The sequence below is a fragment of the Stegostoma tigrinum genome, chromosome 17 (genome assembly GCF_030684315.1).
Source record: "Stegostoma tigrinum isolate sSteTig4 chromosome 17, sSteTig4.hap1, whole genome shotgun sequence".
NCBI classification, from domain to species: Eukaryota; Metazoa; Chordata; class Chondrichthyes; order Orectolobiformes; family Stegostomatidae; genus Stegostoma; species Stegostoma tigrinum.
In genome coordinates this window covers 40,721,618-40,743,320 of record NC_081370.1, presented here as the reverse complement: position 1 = coordinate 40,743,320, position 21,703 = coordinate 40,721,618, and the positions used below count along the sequence as shown (strand labels likewise).

The 21,703-nt window shown below is 41.1% G+C and overlaps 1 protein-coding gene across 10 annotated transcripts in view; it reads left to right on the top strand.

Moving 5' to 3' along the window:
• The window catches only part of hipk3a (homeodomain interacting protein kinase 3a), a 226,526-nt gene that overhangs the window by 58,706 nt on the left and 146,117 nt on the right, over nt 1-21,703 (top strand). For 2 of the 10 annotated variants that reach the window (XM_048545330.1, XM_048545329.1), the window contains exon 1: nt 11,958-12,068. The exons of 7 other annotated variants lie outside the window; for them this stretch is intronic. In XM_048545330.1, coding sequence (XP_048401287.1) covers nt 11,966-12,068 — 103 coding nt within the window. In that variant the 5' untranslated portion in view covers nt 11,958-11,965. Of the gene's footprint in view, nt 1-11,957; nt 12,069-14,518; nt 14,577-21,703 lie in introns of those variants that run through there. One more of the 10 variants, XM_059652109.1, reaches the window with a different exon arrangement.

The window sequence follows — 21,703 nt, the reverse complement described above, 5'->3', positions numbered from 1 at the left end:
CAGTGCTGATCTGTGAAACTTGTCAGTTTATCTCTCTGGACCTAATTTACAGTTATGATCCATTGCAATACAATTTAAATATAGTTAAACCGTTCAGAAAACAAAGGACAAGACTATTCAAGGAATCAGATGTTTGATCTTTATTGGTAGTATCTTAATTTTGAAACGTGATAAGTTTTTAAACAGGTGTTTGATATTTAACCCTCAGGACCATTACCTGCTAAAGATTAATGGTTAGACTAGGTGAAACATTCAGGTGGTCTTTCAATTGTTGCAATGCTTTCGGGTTTGATCAGCAATTAGTTGTAATCTCCATATTGCCTACTATAATTCTTCTTTGTAATAACAGTGGCAACATCAAACAGGCCATAGTCTTTTGTGGGCTGCTTCCTTGGTGGTTGGATTTTAACTGCAGTGCATCGGCGCTACGTAGGATAAATGCAAAGGCTACAAAATATAATTGAGGTATGGGGATGCACACTGCTGACCTTTTGAAGTGTAAGTGCATCCCAAGTCTCATAGCCTTCAGAATGAAATGAAGTGAGACAGTATTGAGCAAGTCATTTTACTGTTCTTAGCTTTTGAACCTACTCAGGGCTTCGGCTTCACACTTGCACTCAAACTCACAGGTAATGACACAAAGCTGTTTCAGCTCTGTCAAAGATAGTAGAAACCTGCAATGCTGGAGTCAGAGATAACTGAATGTGGAGCTGGAGGAACACAGCAGGCCAGGCAGCATCACAGGAGCAGGAAAGTTGACGTTTTGGGTAGGTACCATTCTTCAGAATGCACCTCTGATGCTGCCTGGCCTGCAGTGTTCCTCCATCTCCACACTATGTCATCTGTGTTTCAATTCTGCATGGTTACCAAGCTTTTAAGCATGGATGCCCTACACGTTGGGGGTTTTGATGCAGAAGTGAAAATTTGAACTTACAGTTGGGAAGAATTCTCAAAAGCAGGCAGCTTATTAGCATTTGGCAGTGGAAGGCCATGCTTCGTGGAAGAACTGTTTGCGCTAAAGGACTAGAAGTTGTTAACTACCAAGTAAAATAAGTGAGAAATTACCATAATTTCTCCAGTGTGTGAATCTTGGAGGACTAATGGGAGCAGTTTTTAAAATGCTGATTCTCCTTACTTTCTGACAACTTGGAGGAGCTTTTGAAACCTGTGATTATTTTTCTCTCTGTTTCCCACGAATTATGTTGTTATAGTGCTGTACCTTTCCAGAAATGGCATTTTTTTTCTAATTTGTTGTGAAATAGGCAGGCATCCTCACATGGACAAATTAGCTCTTATGAATGTGTGCAGAGGGAGAATACTTTGGGGAAAGTTTGGTGCACACATAGTATTGCCTCACTTAACATGTTGTGAGCTTTACATTGCTGAAACTGTTATGAAAATTTAAATCATCGATGATTCAGAAAGACAATAGTTGCCATTAAATCAGATCATTCTAATCAACAGTGTTGTTTGTGTTGAGAGTATGACATGTTTACTCGGAGTCATTGATTGAGTTTCATTCTGTCTCCAAGGGATTGGGAATCTTTTCTGAATGGCTTCAAGTTTTGAAAGTGCAGAAATAGGAAGGAGGTGTGGTCTTTTGGAATGCTTGCTGTTCAATAGAATTTATCTCTGTTTACTTTGCTGAGAATGGTTGGAATGCTCAAGATGTCAGTTGTAAATAGAAAGTCCCGATGGACATTGTTGCTTCTTTGTCCCTTGAATTTAATCTTGGGTGTCAGATGTGGCTCAGTGGGTAGTATTGTCCTCTCCTCTGAGTCACTACAGAGACTTGAAAACATAATCTTGGATGGCACTCCCGGGGCAGTACTTAGGATGCGTTGCATTGTCGGGTGTGCTGTGTTTTTGGATGAGATGTTAAGTGAAGACAGTAAAAAAATCCCACAACTCTGCTTGGAGGATGGTTAGTCCATGAGTAATTATAGAGTTTACATTTAAGGTTGACATCAGAAGCTCAGAGACCAAAATTAGAAGACATTTTTTCAGTGTGGGTACATTTTGGAATGTAGGTGCCCTAATCCAAACCCTGATGTGAGTGGAATTCATAATGGTTTTTTAAAGGAGGAATGAGGCATTTTTGATAAAAGGAAATTTGAAAAATATTGATGGAAAAGTGAATGACCGTTTCAGTATGTTATAATGCAACAAATTTTAACCTGAATGTACTTCTAGAAAAGGTAGTGGAAACCAGTTCACTGATGACTTTTAAAAGGAAATTGAATAAACGTTTGCAAGAGAAAATTTCCTTAGCTATGAAGGAAGAGCAGGGGAAGTGGAACCATTTGGATAGGTCTTTCAAAGAACCACCACAGGCGTGTACAGCCAAATAATGTCTTTGTGTGCTATAAGATTACATTGGCTGAATTTTTTTAAAGCAGTTTGCGGAGGCAGATCTAAAAGCAAGTTACTTGTGCTTGGGAGCTGGTCAAATTTTCCATTCAGTTTTATGTTCTTTTCTACTCATTTCATATAAACGAATGAATAAAACTTTTATGGGTAGATAGCCAGGGTGTTTTACCTCCTTTTGGGACCTTCCAGCCCTAACTTCCAGGCATTATATTTGAAAAGTACCTGGAAACTGCTTAACCCTCTGAAATACAGCTGCATTACTTGACCTCTGCTGTTCACTGCAGTCCATTCTGGCGATATCAGAGGACAAGCACAAAGCGACATTATGGTTTAGCGATATTTGCCCACAGGTTCTCTTGCAGGCTGCCAGGAGAGAAGGCAAGTTCATGAACTAGTTCTACTACTCCAATAAAATAATTAAATATCTAGTTTTGAACATAATGTTTTCTAAGAGAACATATTAATGGTTTACTTTTAAAAGGAAACTTTTTCAATAAAGTTGCAGTTATATATGTCATAGGTATATAAGGATATATAAAGTTTTATATAAATATAAGGAGCAGGAAGGTAGCTAGAGAAAGGTCCACTCAAGGATAAAGGAGGGAATTTATGTGTGGAGCCAGAGAAAGTAAGGTCATCAACAAATACTTTGCACTGGTATTCACAAGGCAGAAAGACATGGTGGATGGTTAGCCTGTAAAGGGGTATCTTGATATTCTAGGAAATTTTGATGCCAAAAGGGAGACTTGGGTGTTTTGAAAAGCATTAAGTTAGAGAAGTCCCAGGGGCCTGATGGCATCTATCACAGAATAGTAAGGGAGGCAAAGGAGGAAATAGCTGTGGCTTGTATGAAATCTTTGTACTTCCTTTAGTCATAGGAGAGATTCCAGAGGACTAAAGAATGACCATGTTGCTCCTTTGTTTAAGAAGGGAAACAGGGTTAATCTGAAAATTACAGACCTGTGATCCTTATTTCAGGGGTGGGGAAATTATTGGAGATTTTTAGAGACAGGATTTACTCATATTTAGAAAAATATATACTTGTTAGCAACAGGCAGCTTGGCTTTGTGTGAGGAAGGTTGTGTCTCACAAATTTGATTGAGTGTTTTGAGGAAGTGACAACAATGATTGATGAGGGCAGGGCAGTGGATCTTGTTTTCATACACGTTAGCAAGGCCTTTGATAAGATTCCTCATGGCAGCCTGATACAGGAGGTGAAGTCACATCGGATCTACGGGGAGCTGGTAAGATGGATATAGAACTGGCTTGGTCATAGAAGATAGAGGGTATCCGTGGAAGAGTGGAGATTTGTGACCATGGATGTTCTTCAGGCATCAGTGTTGGGACCTCTGTTGTTTGTAATGATTTGGAGGAGAATATAGATGGCCTCACAAGTAAGTTTGTGGATGACACAAAAATTGGGGGAGCTGCAGATAGTGAGGACAGTTGCCGGAGATAAAGGAAGATATGGAGAGACTGGAGACTTGGGTGAAGAAATGGCAGATGGACTTCAATCTAGACAATTGCGACGTGATGCATTTTTGAATGTTTGATGCAGGAAGGAATACAGGTCCACAATTTCATGAAAATGTCAACACAAGTGGATCAGGTCGTCAAGAAGGCAAATGATTTGCTTGTCTTCATCACCCGGGGCATAGAGTACAAAAAATTGGCAAGTCATTTTGTAGCTGTATAGAACTTCAGTGGGCCACAGTTGGATGTGTACAGTTCTGGTCAGAAGGATGTGGTGGCTTTGGAAGGGGCCTAGAAAAGACTTACCAGGATGTTTCCTGGTTTGGAGCTATTAGTTATGAGGAGCAATTGGACAAACTTAGTTTACTTACACTTTGGTGTCAAAGGCTGATGGGTGATCTGATAGAGGTTTATGAAATTATGATAGGGATGGATAGATTAGATAGTTCCTAAGGTAAAATGTTGGCTTTTATACACCTTTGTAGGCGTAGCTTTGTATTCCTCGCTTTGTTCTAACCCTATGATCTTTCTATGCTATGATCTGTCTGTACTGCACGTAAAACAATACTTTTCACTGTATTTAGGCACATGTGACAATAATAAATCTCCTCAAATCTATTACAAGGGGACATAGGTTTATGGTGAAAGGGGGTATGCTTAAGGGAGATGGGACAAGCACGTTTTTCACACAGAAGGTGGTAAGTGCCTAGACTATGCTACCGGAGGAAGTGGTAGAAGCAGTTACAATAGAAATGTTGAAGAGGTATCCTGACGGCTACGTGAATGAGCAGGGAGTAGAGGGATACATACTGGGCAGTCCTTCAAGATTTAAATCCTCCATGCATTATTAAAGATAAAGCATGAGGAACGCAACAGAATGTCAACCTGACGGATGAAGTCAGCCTGGAAAGAGGTACCGCAGTCACCATGACCAACGCAAAAGAACTTGACACCAGTGCCACATGAGGATGAATAACCTGTTGCATTCCACCAACATATGCACCGCTGCTCAAAACTTCATCCATCTTGAGTGTGACTTAGTATTATAAGCTTGCCATGGCAGAAACCTGTCACACACAGGATTGGGTGCTAGGCAGGCATGTTGTCTCAGGGGTTAGCATTGCTACCTCATAGTGCCAGGGACCCAGGTTTGATTCCACTCCCGGGTGGCTGTATGTGTGGAATTTGCAGTCTCCCCCATGTCTGTGTGGATTTCTCTTGGGTTCTCTGTTTTCATCCCACCGTCCAAAGATGTACAGGTTAGGGGGATTGGCCATGCTAAATTGCCTGTAGTGTCCAGGAGTGTGTAAGTTAGGTGGATTAAACATGGAAAATGCTAGGTTACAGGGAAAGGGTTAGGGAATCGGTCTGGGTGGGATGCTGTTTGGAGGGGCAGTGTGAACTTTTTGGGCCAAATGGCCCGTTTCCATACTGTAGGGATTCTACGATCAATAATCTCCATTGGATGACTCATGTGCATTCATTACCAGTCACTCATATTGTAGCTACCAATGGTAGCACAACTCACATTATCAGCTAAGGTTCATGCTTAAAACATAGAAGATGATTCAGTACAGAGTAGCTCACACTCCATCAGTTCACTGACCTTTCTTCAGAAATAGAAGACTGTACACATCTGATAACCTTTGTCAAAAGCTTGCAATGAACAAGGCAGCTAGGGAATGAATGCTTCACATGCATCTCATACATGCATATAATATAATGTTTTATTGTCTGACATCAAATGCTATGATTGTATGACTCTAAACTGTAGCTCTTCAATGATATAGAGTCTTTTACTGTTTAACTTCTTCCATGCCACATTCTTCTCATTAGTATGCATACAGATAATCACAGCTCTGGGAATTGATATCTCTCTCTGTATCGATCAGTGCAGTTGCAGTACCCATGCCTCTTGATGCTTCTCTCCTTCTGCAGCAGGGAAATTTTACAATAAATATGACATTACCTGGATGGCATGGATAAATGCCTGACATAATTTCTTAACCTTCTTAGAGCTGGCACAAGCAGAAGAGGAACATGTGCTGAAGGGGAGATTGAACTTTGACAGCCATCTAGAGGGGAATTCTTCAGTCTGCTACTTTCATTTTGCTGAAACCTTGAGTAAGGCAGGTGGCTCATGAACTGACAAATTTTTTGTATTTAATTGTGCAGCCGCCATACCCAATTCCCAAGCCAGTATATAAAAAACAGAAGAAGAACCCCAGCTCCCAAGCTCATCAGTACCAGCCAGTTGATCTCCGTATTAGTTATGAGGAGCAATTGGACAAACTAAGTTTATTTACTCTTTGATGTCAGATGCTGATGGGTGATCTGATAGAAGTTTATGAAATTATCACAGGGATGGATAGTTTAGATAGTTGGAGTCCCTTTCCTAAGGTTAGGACGTTGGATGCCTTCAAGGCAGAGATTGACAAATTCTTGATCTCAGAAGGAATCAAGGGCTACAGGGAGAGTGCAGGGAAGTGGAGTTGAAATGCCCATCAGCCATGATTTAACTGGCGGAGTGGACTTGATAGGCCGAATGGCCTTACTTCCACTCCTATGTCTTATGGTCTTAAATGTTAAAAGTCAATGCCTTTTTCCCCATTCCACAAGCATACAGACAATCATTGGGTTGGTCATCCATTTAGAGTAGGCTCATGATCACGTTCCTGGAGCAAGGAATGGCTGGGTTCCCTGACCCTCGGAGGACTGCTGGAGAACTGGTCCCTGCTGAACCCAGTACAGATGAGCCTCAGTTGTGAAAAGGAGTCACTGGATTTGAAATGTTAACTCTATTTCTTTTTCCACAGATGCTGCCAGACCTGTTCTGTTTCTTCAGCATATTTTGCATTTATTTCCTACTTCAAGTATTCACAATAGTTTGCTTTTATTGTGATGATCACCTGGATTTGTCCATTAATGTATCAACAGAAATACAAAGGAAAGCAGGACAGTGTCTTGTGGAAGTTCCAGAGATCATACAAAGACTAAAGAGAAAGGCAGATGATTCTGCCCTAGATCTGTCTGCTCTTATGCCTCTGGCGTGCGAGTATATGGATAACTTCATGGAACGGATGGCTTTCTCAGTGGAGGATGGAGAACAATAATTATCTGCTGGATATGTGGGCATATTTGACCCTCACCTAGATTCCCAGCCTTTTCAATAGGTGAGGGAGTTGCCATTGCACATTGTCAACAAGGAGATACAAGCTGGCTTGGTTTTGACATTCGGGATACTCCAGAGGTGCCCTGCTGTACCAGTTCCTCTCTGCCAGGGATCGAAATGCCTCCTTCAGTCTGAGAGGTTACACATGCACGTGTACAGAAGACCCCAGCAGACTAGAACACTGTAGGTTGTACCCACGGAAGTCATCAGAGGCAAACCGACAAAGCAGCCAGCAAGCTTCCTCAAGTACCACTTCAGCTGCCAAAGTGTCACCAAGAAGCAACAGTAGCGAAAAAGAAGATCAACAGGACCTCGATCAGATAGGTAGAGGAGTGGCAGATGGAGTTTAGTTTAGATAAATGTGAGGTGCTGCATGTTGGAAAGGCAAATCAGAGCAGGATTTACTCATTTAATGATAAAGTCCTGGGGAGCGTTGCTGAACAAAGAGACCTTGGAGTGCAGGTTCATAGCTCATTGAGAGGGAGCCCCAGGAAGACAGGATAGTTAAGAAGGCATTTGGTATGCTTGCCTTTATTGCTCAGTGCATTGAGTATAGGAGTTGGGAGGTCATGTTGCGGCCGTACAGGACATTGATTAGGCCACCTTTGGAATACTGTGTGCAATTCTGGTTTCCATGCTATAGGGAGAATATTGTGAGACTTGAAAGGGCTCATAAAAGATTTACAAAGATGTTGACAAGGAGGATGTGAGCTATTGGGAAGAGCTGAATGGGCTGGGACTATTTTCCTGGTGTGTTGGAGGCTGAGGGGTGACCTTGCAGAGGTGTATAAAATCATGATGGGCATGGATAGGGTGAATAGTCATGGTCTTTTCCTCTGGGTTAAGGGATGTTCAAAACGAGCGGGCATAGATTTAAGCTGAGAAGGGAAGATTTAAAAGGCATCTAAGTTGCAACATTTTCACGCAGAGGGTGATGCCTGTATGGAATGAGCTGCCGGGGATGTGGTGGAGGCATTTATAATTACAACATTTAACAGGCTCTTGATAGGGATATGAATTGGAATGTTTAAGAGGGATATGGGCCAAATGTTGGCAAATGCGACCAGATTTATTTCAGAAATCTTGTCGGTATGGAGAAATTGGACCGAAGGGTCTGTTTCCATGCAGTACAGCTCTGTGACTCTATTAGAGAACATGGGAGTCAATCTAGGCTTTCTGCGCAGCCTGATACTTGACACAAATATTGCTTTTGCATGACAGTTCTGTGGTCTGTTTCAGTCTTCTAAGGCTTCTGACTATATGTTCTTTGCTGACTGCCATGAGATGTGATCATTGTACATGTTCACATGTACATCATATGGAGCAGGTCAGAGGACACTGAGACTGTCTGTTGCTGCGTGAGAGACATGTAATCTTTGTAAAGCATGAAGCTAGATATTTGGGTTCCAGGGGTCAGTCAGCATATTTTGGCCCCTATGTGTATCTGAAATAAATGAGTACCCCTTGCAAACTGATGTTTGAGTTATATAAGCATAAAACCCATTAATCCTACACAATTCTGTAGTGGTGGACTGGCCAGGAAACTGATCAGGTAGTTATTGGTTCAAAATGAACAAGTTAACTTGCAATGAATGGCAAATTTAGCATTTTAAGCATAGAAATCAAGTTCTGCCCTTTGGTGGCAGAAATATCTCTACACCATAAATGCCTTGTCATTGTGATTGTCCACAAATGTTAATGAAAAGTCATTCATATTCAAACTTAATGACTTCTAGATTCTTTCAGACCTGTCTACTTCATCTCACTGCCGGCCTGGCTTCTTTAGCATCCTTATCAGCATTAGCTCCCTGAGTATCTCCATCAGGCTTCCCTCCCTTATTTGTCTGAGGAGATGAGTGACTGGTCCATGTCCCATCTTCTCACTTCTCACCCCAATGAAAAACTTTGCGATGCTGCGTGCAACAAATCATGGCTTTGTAGAGAACCTGTCTACTGAACAGCTCTTCCTGAGTAGTCCAATTAATGGAAGTCTATCTTGAGAAGAATTTTTTGATGCATGGGCAGCGTCAGTCTGAAGGTTTTACACCAGCGTCATTAGTCACACCTTCTGAGGGCATCCCATGTACCCATCTTTGGACTTTATGCAGTGGAACAAACATTCAAAGAACCAGGGAGTTGTGCAGAATGTAAACATCATGACAGGTTCCTAGATTGGATAGTGTCTGCACACCCACAGGAATTGTTGCCTGGAGTCACAAACAAGCTGGGCATTGAGGAATGAAATCATTTCCCAATCATTGACTTGACTGGGATTTCTGAGTGTCTCATGCATCCAGTCAATTGTGCTTTGTACTCAAGGGAACTCAATAATGGTTAAAAATTTTAATAACTGAGGCATCTTGGCTGCCTGGATTCATGATGAATTGGACAAACTATATTGCTTTACTGGGTGTATGGGTGAGTTCACAAATGCTTTGTGCTCTGCGGGTTGGGAAATGCTACATATGCCCATACTTGAGGTTTGAAAAGAGACACTGGCCAAGAGGTTAAGTGCAGCTGTGATCTTCAGAACCAGAGTATAACATTCTGTCCCAAGCTGCCCAGCTGCATTTCTGCCCACAGAAGGTGACAGATGAAATTAAGGCATTGCTTGTCATATGAAGATGTATCTGGCATGGCTGTTCACTCATCAACATGGTCATGTTACTCCAAAGGATCTGTTTCTGTGCTGCATGACTCTGTGATTCTATGCAGGCGGCTTCAGTGCCTTTTCTACTCCCTTGATACTCTGCTTTACGGTGTTGAGACCCGATTTCTCCTCTTTAGATGTTGCTTGTTTGTCTACAGCTACAGCTCACTGAGCCCCATCTCTCTGGATAACACCCAGCATTACTTTTTCTCACCCAATTTCTTAGCCTCATCAATTCTATTACAACTGCTGGGTTAATTGGTCAAATATCTAAAGGGAAGTACTGTTTTCTGAAGAAATGCCAGGGATGTTTGGTTTTGAATCGTCAAGCTACCCTTTGGGCCATTTCCAGGCAGCTCATGTGATGGCCTTTCGGTGGATAAACACTGATAGCCAAGTTGTGGGCTGCAAGGGGGTGTCCTTCTTGTTTGGGCACCCTGTGTTGCCATCTCCAACACATGCTAACCACCCTGCAACACCTCACTCTGCTTCTTGAGTCCAGATTGACAGTCCCTAGTCAGAAACTTTCTATTCACCTTGTTTTTGAACTCCAGTGATGGTCATTATTGGGACTACTTGCTGTCCCTGTAGTGACCACTGCTTCCTGTGGCACTGCTAGAACCAGATAATACCTGTCTGCATGGGTGGGAGTTCTTAGAGACTGGACTTCTTTCCAGCTGGGGTTGGCAATAGTCTTGTCTTGAACTAATTAATGATCCAATTGCTATCAATTCAGGTTGGAAATTTCCAGCCACGCAGAGGCAGATGTCTCCCCAATTTTCCATTTGGGGTGTAGGGCCACCACATTAATGTAAAATTCTAGCCATTACATGGAGTATACCATCTGCTGTTTAGTCCATAACATTATTACAATGGAGAGCAGAGGAATTCTCCCTTTTGTCCTGGTCAATATTTATCCCTCAACCAGCACCATTAAAACACTATTCATTGTGGGACCTTGATAGTGCATTTCCTACTACATTCCAACAGTATATCTTATTAACTGTCAAGTACCTCGGCATATTCTGTGGCTATGAATGAAGCTAGAAAAGTTTAAGTTTCTGTCTCTCTGCAATGTTAAAGTGCAACTGTTTCCTAAAAAGGATTCCTTCTACCTTTGGAAATCTTCCTTCACCGCACAAAAAAGTTAACAGGCAAAGTAGTAAGTTACCTGGTCTGAGATAGTAAGAATTGCTGATGCTGGAGTCTGATATAACATAGTGAACTGGAGGAACACAGCAGGCCAGGCAGCATCAGAGGAGCAGGAAAGCTGAAGTTTCGGTTTGAGACCCTTCTTCAGAAATGGGGACCCTTCTTCAGAAAAGTTACCTTGTTTGACGCTTTGAAACAAGTTGTGAAAAGTTAGAGATGAAGTACCGTCAGGTTTGCCCTACCAAACTGGTGACGCAGCACCTATTCACATAGGCATCTTCTGTTTGGCCTACTTTTCTCAATTCAAAGTCTGGATTGATTAATTTCTTTAAAGCCCATTGCATATAGGACATAGAAGCTGTTAATTAATATTTCCTCTGCCACTCTGACTTTTGTTCTGTATTCTTGTCATTCACTTTAGTTGACAAAATTTCCAAAACTCCCTTTCTGGTGAGAATTGGATGACTGAAGGACATTTTTCTATAAACTTAGTTCTTTAAAAATTGGCAAGCAGGCCAGACATCTGAGAAACATTTTTTCCCCATTTGCTTGTTTTCCTAAAGCAGAAAATTGAATTCACAAGGGCAGAATAAAGGTCCAGAACTGGAAATCAAAACAGCAAAATGGATCATTAGAGATTATAACCAGGAAAAGGGATAGATTCAAGGGAAATAAAATATTCTCAGAAATAGGGATTGCCCAGTAACTTATGAATGACACAACCTCATGTGACGACTAAAGATGTTTTTGAAGAAGGAAGAGGAACAGAAATCTTATTTGGGACCATTGTGTTCCTTTCCCTTTCAGGGTTGGTCTGTTCTTCCCAGGAAACCAGAAAGACCACTTACAAAAGGTAGAAATTGAGTTAAATGCTGTGCATTGTAGTGGAATTGAGTAATCATTTAGTCAGTTACACGAATATCTAATCCATTTGGCTTGTTGACAGGCTTTTTTATTTGGATGATGACGCACCTGTGAAAGACCTCGGTGCTTAACTGCATGAAAAGTACTATATAAAAATGCAATTTGGCATTTCTATTGTACTATTGTTTGAGTTGCTTAATGAAGTAAAGGCTTGCCAGCATTGAAATGTTCCTGAAAGTACTGAAATATTTGCCTGCTGTCTTGTTTAACTTTCAGATATTGAAATGGAATTCTTCACTGACGTTTTGAATAGTTTGGTCAGTGACGGACTGTGTAAACCTCTGCCTAAATTTGTGCCTTCTTTAAGACATCATCAACAGTACTTTGGTGAGTGGTCAAAACAAGGAAACAGTGACTTTTTTTTGGTAGCTTATAGAATAATTTGGACACAAACTAGAAGGTACTTGACTTTTTCTGCTGAATCTTCATGCCTGAATTGGAAGATGTTCTGCTCCCTAACTGAGAAATATTAAAAAGGCACCATTAATAAGTCAACCTTTAAAAATGTGCTGTTTAATTTTTGGTCAGTGATCAAATTAAAGTACGTTGGGTTTTTACGTTTTCTGAATTGTTTGAGACTAACATATTGTTGAATTTTTATTAGTGGAGGGAGATATTTGGCTTTCGAAGAGCTTGCACAGATACAAGAAGCCAAACGATAAGGTCTACACATGAGCCATTTCCTTATAATCCTACTAATGAGGCCTCTGCATGTATATGTCCAGTTGTCTTTTGAGAATTCCTTTGGATTTTGTTTCCAGCATTTTTTAGTTGTCTCAAGGCTGTTGAATTCAGTGTTCTCAAACAGTGGGTCATGACCATGGGATCATGGGGTACAACTTTGGTGTTGCTATCTGAGAGGTAGCATTGATGGCCATGGTGCTTGAACTGTGTTTTGTCAGCTATGAAGCCTATGTAAACATTTGTTTTTTTAGCCCTATGGCTTTCCTTCATCCTTCTTCACTCAATTTTCACTTTGGGGCCATAGGTATTAACTTTGGGTCACATCAGGGAAGATTCTAGAAGCACTGCTGTACCCGTTTTGGAGCCTGAACGCTACATCCTGTAGCCAACATTCACTCGAGAGTTTGTGGTACAAAATGCTGGTTTTATTACTCACTGAACCAGCTATTGTTTGAGTTGCTTAATGAAGTAGAGTCTTGCCAGCATTGAAATGTTCCTGAAAGTACATTATCCAGACATCTTAAAGGTACAGTAAATGAGGGCAGAAAATTAAAGCAATACTAGGCTGCTTATGCATTTATTCTTGGGTCATAAAGAGTACTTATCAAAATAATTCACTTGCAACCACTGCAACTAATAGATGAAATACAGCAAGTCTTAAATAAAGACTATGTTAGACTCACGTGTATTCCATTCTACTTGAAATTTTGTCATGTGCAGTCAACTGGTGATTTCTCATGGATAAATGGATGTTGATGACCTTTCAGTGGAGCCCAAGTGGAACTCAGCACCTTTCTTGTACTTCCTGTATTGTAAAAAATACTTTGCAAATGCATATTGGTTCACAAATTAACCTAAGAAGGGATAACCACAATTTTTGTTGAATTTAAGGAGGTATTGTCCTCCAGGATTCCTTCAGCATCTGCTAATTTAACTGTACCATCATTGGTGGAAGTGCTTTCAGCTATTTTATTGCTAAGCCCTGCAATACAATTGCTAAGCTTCTAAACCTCTCTCTCCTTTTAGAATGTTCCTTTGTGCTGATCTCTTCAGCCAATGTTTTGGTAACATGTCCGAATATCTTGTTATGTGGTTTGGCGTCAAATCTTGTTTTGGTACCTTGAGAAACTTGAGTATCATAAGAATGTAGAATAGTTACAAGTGAGAACTGTGATGAATGAGTGATGCTATGGGACAGGATATAAGCAGCTACAGAAAGTGGATGGTAGAGGTTTAAAGAAAAAAATTGAGAAATTTTCCTTCTCACTCTTATGTCTTCTCACTTTTGCATTGATATGAGCCTGGGAGGTTGGCTTCTCTTGATTATAGAATGATATGAGGCTAAATTGTCAAGCCTGTCAACTGTGACCCACAGACTTAACTATTCTAGAGTGTGCCATAGGCAACAGAGGGAATAAACTAATTCATCCACTGTCATACTTGAGCAGTAAGTTAATTATTGGCTTTCATTGTTAATCATGAAACATTTGCTATTACTTGATTAAAATGCTTCCTCACAATGACAGAAAGTAGACGCAGTACATGTCGCGCAAAATTACTGAGTGTGTTCGGCAACTTTTGCAGAAGTTGTTCAGATATAGCTGAGTTCCATTATGGGAATTGTACGGAGTGTGCTAGTCTGAGTTTCTTTTCCTACAATACTTCTGCAGCCCCACTTGGACAAAGATGCCTCTCTCATATTTCAGAATTGGGCACTTCATACTTATCTGCTTCCAATATGTGTTGGTGTGTGTCTTGGATATGACATTTGTTGGACCCTGTTTGATCCCTACCCTGCGGTGTGTTTAATTGTTTGAGAGTGTAGGCACTACACATGCTTCCTATATGGCTGCTGCAACACAGAGGCACCTTGATGTATAAAGGAGGGCATTTGTGAAACTCTTTGTGTTAAAGAGCGTTCATGCAGCTTTCATGTGCCTGAGTTTGGAAGGGCAGGCCTGGAATTTCCAGGGCTGTGCTGTGCAATGTAAAGATTCATCATGAACAATGAAGTTTGGGCAGTCATAGTTGAACAGGAAGTGTTGTAACAATGCCTGGTTAGCTTCCTCTCAAGCCTGTTACCTAGAGCTTAGCGTGTTTTCATTCAAGGTAACTGAACAACAAATGGCAGGCACAACATCTAAAAACGGGGTAAGGATGCCATATGTACTTTTCCCTCTCTTAGATTATCATTTAGCACTATCTTTTGGTCATTTTTAAATACTTCATTCTTGATGAATCTAATTAAAAATTTTAAGCAGAACTTCTGCTTTTATAAGGAGTAACAGTGACCAGAAGGAGGAACTCGGGTTTTTATTAAATAACTCAAGTACGTTTTTTATCCGATTGTTTTAGAAATGTCGTGGAAAGTATTTGGTATATATTGATTGTGTTGTCTATCCATGTGGAGAATGGTTGGAGAACGTGTTGTCCACTAGCAACACTTTAATCTAATCACCTCTGTTGTGCTGTGGTTACCCCCTTTTTTATAAATGAGACCACTTGCAAGAACTTTGTTGAACATTTCTGTCTAAACGGAATATCCTGCGGGTATGGTTGGGTTTTGAAGCCAGTGTTATGGAGTCTGATTTAATGTTCATCTTCTTGATATGGCATGATTTGTAAAGCACTGTGACATCATGTCACTCCTTTTATTTTTTAAAATTATCATCAATTCTCAGCCACTTTACCCCATGGAAATGCTGAAGTTACCCCAATCCAATAAATGTTGGCCTATATTCTGTAGAGTTTAGATAAATTGTAGAATCAGTACAGTGTGGAAGCAGGCCATTTGGTCCATCAAATCCACACTGACCTTGCTAAGATCATCCATCCAGACACGCTTCCCTATCCTATAACCCTGCATTCCCCATAGCTAATCCACCCAGCCTGCACAACTCTCAACATAATCGGCAATTCAGCATGGCCAATCCACCTGATCTGCACATTTGTGAACTGTGGGTGGAAACTGGGGCACCCACGCAGACACGGGCAGAATGAGCAAACTCCACACAGTCACCCAAGGTGATCTCATTGAAACACACCAGGAATTTAAGAGTTAAATGTTTAGAGGCTACTTCTCTGTGAGAAAGACCTAGAACTAACTGTCATAGTCTTAGGATAAGGAGTCGGCCTTTTAGGAGATAGATGATAAGAAATTTCTTCACTGGAGCATTTGTGAATCTCTGGAATGCTGCGACTCAAGGTTGGTGATGCTGTCAATTAGTACATTCAAAGCAGTAGATTTTTGGATAGTAATCAAATTAAGAATACTCTGAAAGGGAGAAAAAGTGGAGTTGAATCTGTGATCTTATCAGATGATTAAGTTTTGTTTACCTGTCCCTAGTCCTATTAGTTTTATTTCTGTTTTACCAACTGAGAAAAAACTGCTGGCTTCAAACAGAAGATTGTTCCTGATCTTGTGAATAAAAGATAGCGATAATTTATTTTAACTTCTGTATAAAAACTGGAGCCATATTCCATACTATGCAAGTGTTTGAGGGAATAGGAACACAGCACATGGTAATTGTTTTGTTGTTTAAAGAGAGGGTTGAGAAAAACCTTACCAAGTAGGTAATTCCCAATAATCATTGCTAAGAAATACAGAGATATTGCAAGTTCAATCTGATTTTTAAGAATAATTTGACTATTAATAGCAAAATTACAGCTGATAGCATTTGTTACATTAGATATGATTAAACATGAGATCTTATGTGTACAACTCCCACACATTGAACGACACAGACTGAGATGAATGCCAGTGTGCAGGAGATTATCTTTGCTTGCTGGTTTTCCTGTACTTATCACGGTTTAAGGACGTTGACTTTCTCAGAAGAAAGTTAAAATTTCATTGCTCATTGTTGTTTGTGGCCCTTTGTACCTGTTCATACATCTTTGTTCCTACAAGTAATGCCTTGATGTTTGTTTTAAAAAAAGAGCCTGCTGTGAATGAGTTGACTATTCTATTCTAGAACCTCACAGTTTTATTTCATACTTTTAGGCAGTTATTGGGATTCATTAACAGTGAAGCTGTTGATTTTTTGAATAAGTGACAGTATTCACTGAGGAGCTGAGCTATGTTTACTAAGGCTCGGTGCTTAAATGTGCACTGACTTAGTTGAGTAGACTTGCAATTTATTTGAACCGACTTGCTCAAACTGCTCATTTGGTAGTCAGCTGTGTGTAGGCTAATGGCACGACAGCATATTGCATTTTTTTGTTGACATGCCAATTCCTGATTGCCTGCCCATCTTTTACCCTGTGCAATAAATTTGAGCTTACCCAAAATTCTGTTGCCAGTATCCTAATTTGTGTCAGAAAATGGAGTCCTGTTCACCTATCAATCCTGCATTATTTAACATACATTAACTTACCGTGTGGCCACAACTTAAAAATTTTTACCTTTGTTTTCAAATCTAGTCACGGCAATGCTCCTACATTACTACAGTGTAGAAGAGGTATTTTGATCCTCTCTGAGTAAACTTCTGCAGCCTCACAATCTGCCTGCAGTTTCTGCATTCCTCCAACAAACCAAGGAAACCTAAACAGATAAATAGAAAGCGGAACATAACATCAGCACTTCATTGGAGGCTCACTGATAATGTTACCTAGAATGATGATGAAACGTCTGAAAACTAACCTTCCAGCTCAGCGAGCAAACTCACATCCATTCCTCCAACTCTTGCCTGAGTCCAATTTTACTCGCTGTGGGATTGGCAGCTATGTCAACAGCCTAGGCTCTATGCTTGGAAATTCATTCCCCTAAATCTCTACACTTTGGCTTTTAAATGTTCCTTAAGACAGATCTCACAGGTTTTATGGTCGTTTATCTTAATATCCCCTAATGTGGCTCATATCAAATTTTGAAAGACAGTTTTTGCTGTGTTACAGATATTATGTAAATGCCATGTGTTATTGACAAACAAAGATAATGGCTAAACAAGAAAAAAACCCAAAAAAAAACTGCATCTGCTGGAAATCAGAAACAAAAATTGCAAGAAAAACTCAGCGGGTCTGGCAGCATTTGCGAAGAGAAAGTTAATGTTTTGGATCTAGTGACCCTTCTTTAGAATTGATTGTAGCTCGGAAAAGGTTGGAATATATGCCAAAGATTGGTTGTGGGGGTGGGGGGACAAATGAAAGAGAGGTAGAAATGGAGCCCAGAGAGAGACAAAAGCAATCGGACAGACAAAGGTATGGGTTAAGGTCAGTTAAGAGAGAATGAATAGCTGCATTTGGGGACTGTTAGTGGCTGATAATGGTTGTTGTAGCAGTCCATGCAATGACAAGGCCTGTATATGTGGTTGGAGTAAGGACACAGGAAAAGGTGCTCAAGCCCTAAAATTGTTGAAAACATTATTGAGACCATTGACAGTTGCGTTCCCAAGCAGAAAATGAGGTGCTGTTCTTCCAGCTTGCACTGAAGCATTGCATGAAGCCTGAGAAAGAGGTGTTGGCAAAGTTCCATGGTGTGTTGAAGTGGCGGTGGGCAACAGGAAGCTTGGGATCATTTTTGTGGACAGAGTTAGATGTTCCGAAAAGTGGTCACCCAGGCCGCATTTCATCTTTCCAGTGTAGAAGAGATCACATTATAAGCAGTAAATGCAGTAAACTAGTTTGATTGAACTCGTATAAAGCTGCTTCACCTGGAAGGTGCGTCTGGGGCTTTGGGTAGTGATGAAGGAGGATGTAACAGATTTTAAACCATTTGAAATTGCAAGGGAAGGTGCTGTGGGAATGTCAGGAGGTGTTATGAGTGAAATAGGAGTGGACCAAGGTATTCTGGAGGGAATGGTTCCTGCAGAAGGCTGACAAGGGATAAGAAGGGAATATGTGTCTTGCAGTGGCATCCCACTGGAGATGGTGGAAATGGTGGCTAATGATACTGTGGATGTGCTTGCTGATGTGATGGTAGGTGAGGACTAGGAGGAACCCATCACTGTTATGGGAGAGAAGAGAGGGGTTGAGGGCTGAAGTGTGGGAGGATGGATCGGATGTGGTGATGACTATGTAAACCATGGCAGTGAGGAAGAAGTTGAACATTTTGGAGACTCCCTTGTCGAAGTTGGCATCAGCAGAACAGTTGCAAAATAATGAAACTGGGAGAATAGAATAGAGTCTTTACCAGAAGTAGGGTTTGAAAATGTATATTCGAGGTAATTGTGGGAGTCGGGTTCACAGTGAATATTTGTGAACAGCCTACCCCAGAAATGGAAACAGAGATGCCGAGGGAGTTGTTGGAAATGAACAAGGTGAAGGTTAGAGCATAGTGGAAATTGGAAATCATGTAGATAAACTTTTCAAGAGGGAAGCAGCATTAATGATGTCATCTGTGTACAGGAGGAAGAGAATGGTGAGTGGGGGCCGGAATGGGATTGGAACAAGGAATGTTCCACATATCCCACAATGAGACAGGCGCAACTAGAACCCATGTGGGTACCCATTGCCACCCCTTTTACTTGCAGGAAGTGGGAAGAGTTAATTGAGAAGTTGTTCAGTGAGAATGAGATCAGCCAAACAGAAGAGGGTGCTGGTGGATGGAGAATGGTTTAGACCATTTCTTTCCAGTTACAAGTATAGAGCCCTGAGGCTAACCTGATGGGAGAATGGACGTGACAACTGATTGCATGTCTGTGGTGAACAGAAGGTGGCTAGAGCCCTCGAACTGGAAATTCTGAAACTGACATAACGTTAGAAGAATCACGGATGTAAGTTGGAAGGGACTGGACAAGACAAGGAAAAAATCATGTTGAGGTAGGAAGAGATACGCTCTGTGGGGGAGGAGCAAGCACAAACAATAGGCCTGCCTTGGCAGTCCTATTTGTGGATTTTGAGGAGAAGGTAAAAGCAGGCTTGGGTTGTAAGCTTGGAGGCAATGAATTGGGGAGGGGGAACATCACCATTTGAAACAAGAATAGTGATTGCTGTGGACAGAATAGCCTGATGTTTCATGGTGGGGTCATGGTCCGGGGGGAGATAGGCGGAAGTATCTGAGAGCTGGTGTTCAGCCTCTGCAATGTAAGGATCAGTATGCCAGATAGCCACAGCACTGTGCTTGTCATCAGGCTTGATTACAACGTTAGGGTTGGATCTGCGAACCTGGAGTGCAGTCAGTTCAGACCGAGAAAGGTTGGAATGGGGAATTTGGGGGGTGGGGGTGGGTGCGGGTCAGAGAAATTGAGGCGACCAATGTCAAGCTAGTTCTCAGTGAACAGGTCAAGTGCAGGTCAAAGGCCAGAGGGAGGGGTCCAGGTGGAGGGAGAGTGTTGGAAGCGGGTAAAGGGGTCCATGGCACAGAGGTGAAGGTAACGGAAGAAAAGTTCAATGTCATGTTGTGCCCAAAATTCATGAATGGGATGGGGGCACAGAGGAATAAAACTGAGGTCTTTACTGAGTAAAAAATGTTCAGCATTCAAGAGTGGACAGTCAGAAGGGATAGTAAACACATGACAGGAGGTTCGATTGGGAGAGGCGATGGAGTCAGAGGGAAGGGGAGAGGAGGAAGATTCCAGAGGAGCATGGATATCAATAAGTTGTTGCAGCTTGCAGGCCTTGATGCCTACAAGGAGAAGTTTCTTGTTAGAATGCCAAATAAGCTGGAGGGTGCCATGCAAAGTGGGGCCAGGACAGCTCTGAGCCAGGGTGAGGCAGAACTGATAGAGAGGTTGAGAGTGTGCACATGGTGATGCAAGGCACTCAGGATTCGGCGAGAGCAACTCTTTGAGGAACATTGTATGTCACAGAGACATCTGTGATCCTGGATGGATTCAAAACACAAATGCTGAAACTTGAATTATAATTCACATGGGGTGAGTCTGAGCCAGAGGCAGTCACTAAGGAATGTGATGTTGATGTGGAGGCAAGTTTTGGCAAAGACCTTGTGAAGCACAGGAGTGACCATGAAAGTAATGACGGCAAACAAGTAAAAGGGTTAGAATAGAAATCCTGTTGGAGGGAGGAGCAGAGCTTCTTCGAGGCGGCATACCTGGAAGAGATGTGGCAGAGTTAAACACTGAAACAAAAAAAAACAAACTGCAGATGCTGAAAATCAGAAACAAAAACAGAAATTGCTGGAAAAACTCAGCATGCCTGAGAATAATGGCTACGTGGGTAAATTGTTAGTGTTAAAAATGCAGAGGCAAACTTCATATTGTGATCAGAGCTCCTCCTTTGTGACACACCCTGTGATGCACTGAACTCTTGGTAGCAGGTGACACTCGCTGTATTTATTATTGAGGGATGTAGAGTGCCAAGCAACACTGGACAATTTCCTGTCAGGCATCTAGCCCTATTTCTCTACTGTTATCAACGGCTGCTGAAATTCAGTTGTGTAACGCAGCTTATGCTGTATGTATCGGCCCTAGGCACAACATTAACATCCAGCATCTAATTGCCCAGTAGGATGAGCAACTCCTTCCATTTACCTGCCTGAAGATTTATCAATTGTTGTAACTCGCCGCCTTCAGAAATGATTTTTTATCAATATTGGATGTTCTAAAGAATATTGTATTATGTGCTGGATTGCGGGACATTTCTGCACTTGAATATTGTTCTAAATTTTAAAAGTTTTGAGAGTTTTGAAATTTGGTACTGACGTGGGGTGTAGAACCGTGTTCGAGAGGCAAGCATTTTTCATTTCTCTTTAAAGAATGTTTTGTCTTTTTTAACTTTATTGAAAATTGTTTAGCTTACCATCAAGATAATGCAGTGAAATTGGTTCATTTTACTTAATCTTAGTTTTAATATTTTCCCCATGGCAATAGGGGTTACCACAAATATTTGTATAAGTTTGTAGCCTATTTGCCTGTGAGTTTGAAGATTGTTGATTCAAGCACAGACCCTAGACTGGCAGTTCAGTGGAATACTGCAATGTGGCATATTTTTGGTGAGACGACAGGCACTTGACAGAAGAACTGGGAGATTCTCCCTGTGTTGTCTAACGCATCCCTCAACCTACATTACTGAAACAAGTTAAACTGGTTATTTATTGAATAGGTATCTGTAGCCACTTTTTCTCTAAGCAAATCGTTAAAAGATGTTTAATGAGGTGCTTTGGACATAGTGTATGAAAGATGTTATTTAGCTACAGGTACTTGGTGGTCCAAAGTCTGTAGAAGATTACATGGTGGTCAAATTAATGAAATTTGAGATGAGGAAAAGCAGCATAATTTATATCTCATTGATTGGTACAACTGACTTACAGATGATTTGGCAGTAACTGATATATGTTGTTTTATACTGTTCCATTATGCACAACACTTTATGATATTAGCCATTGT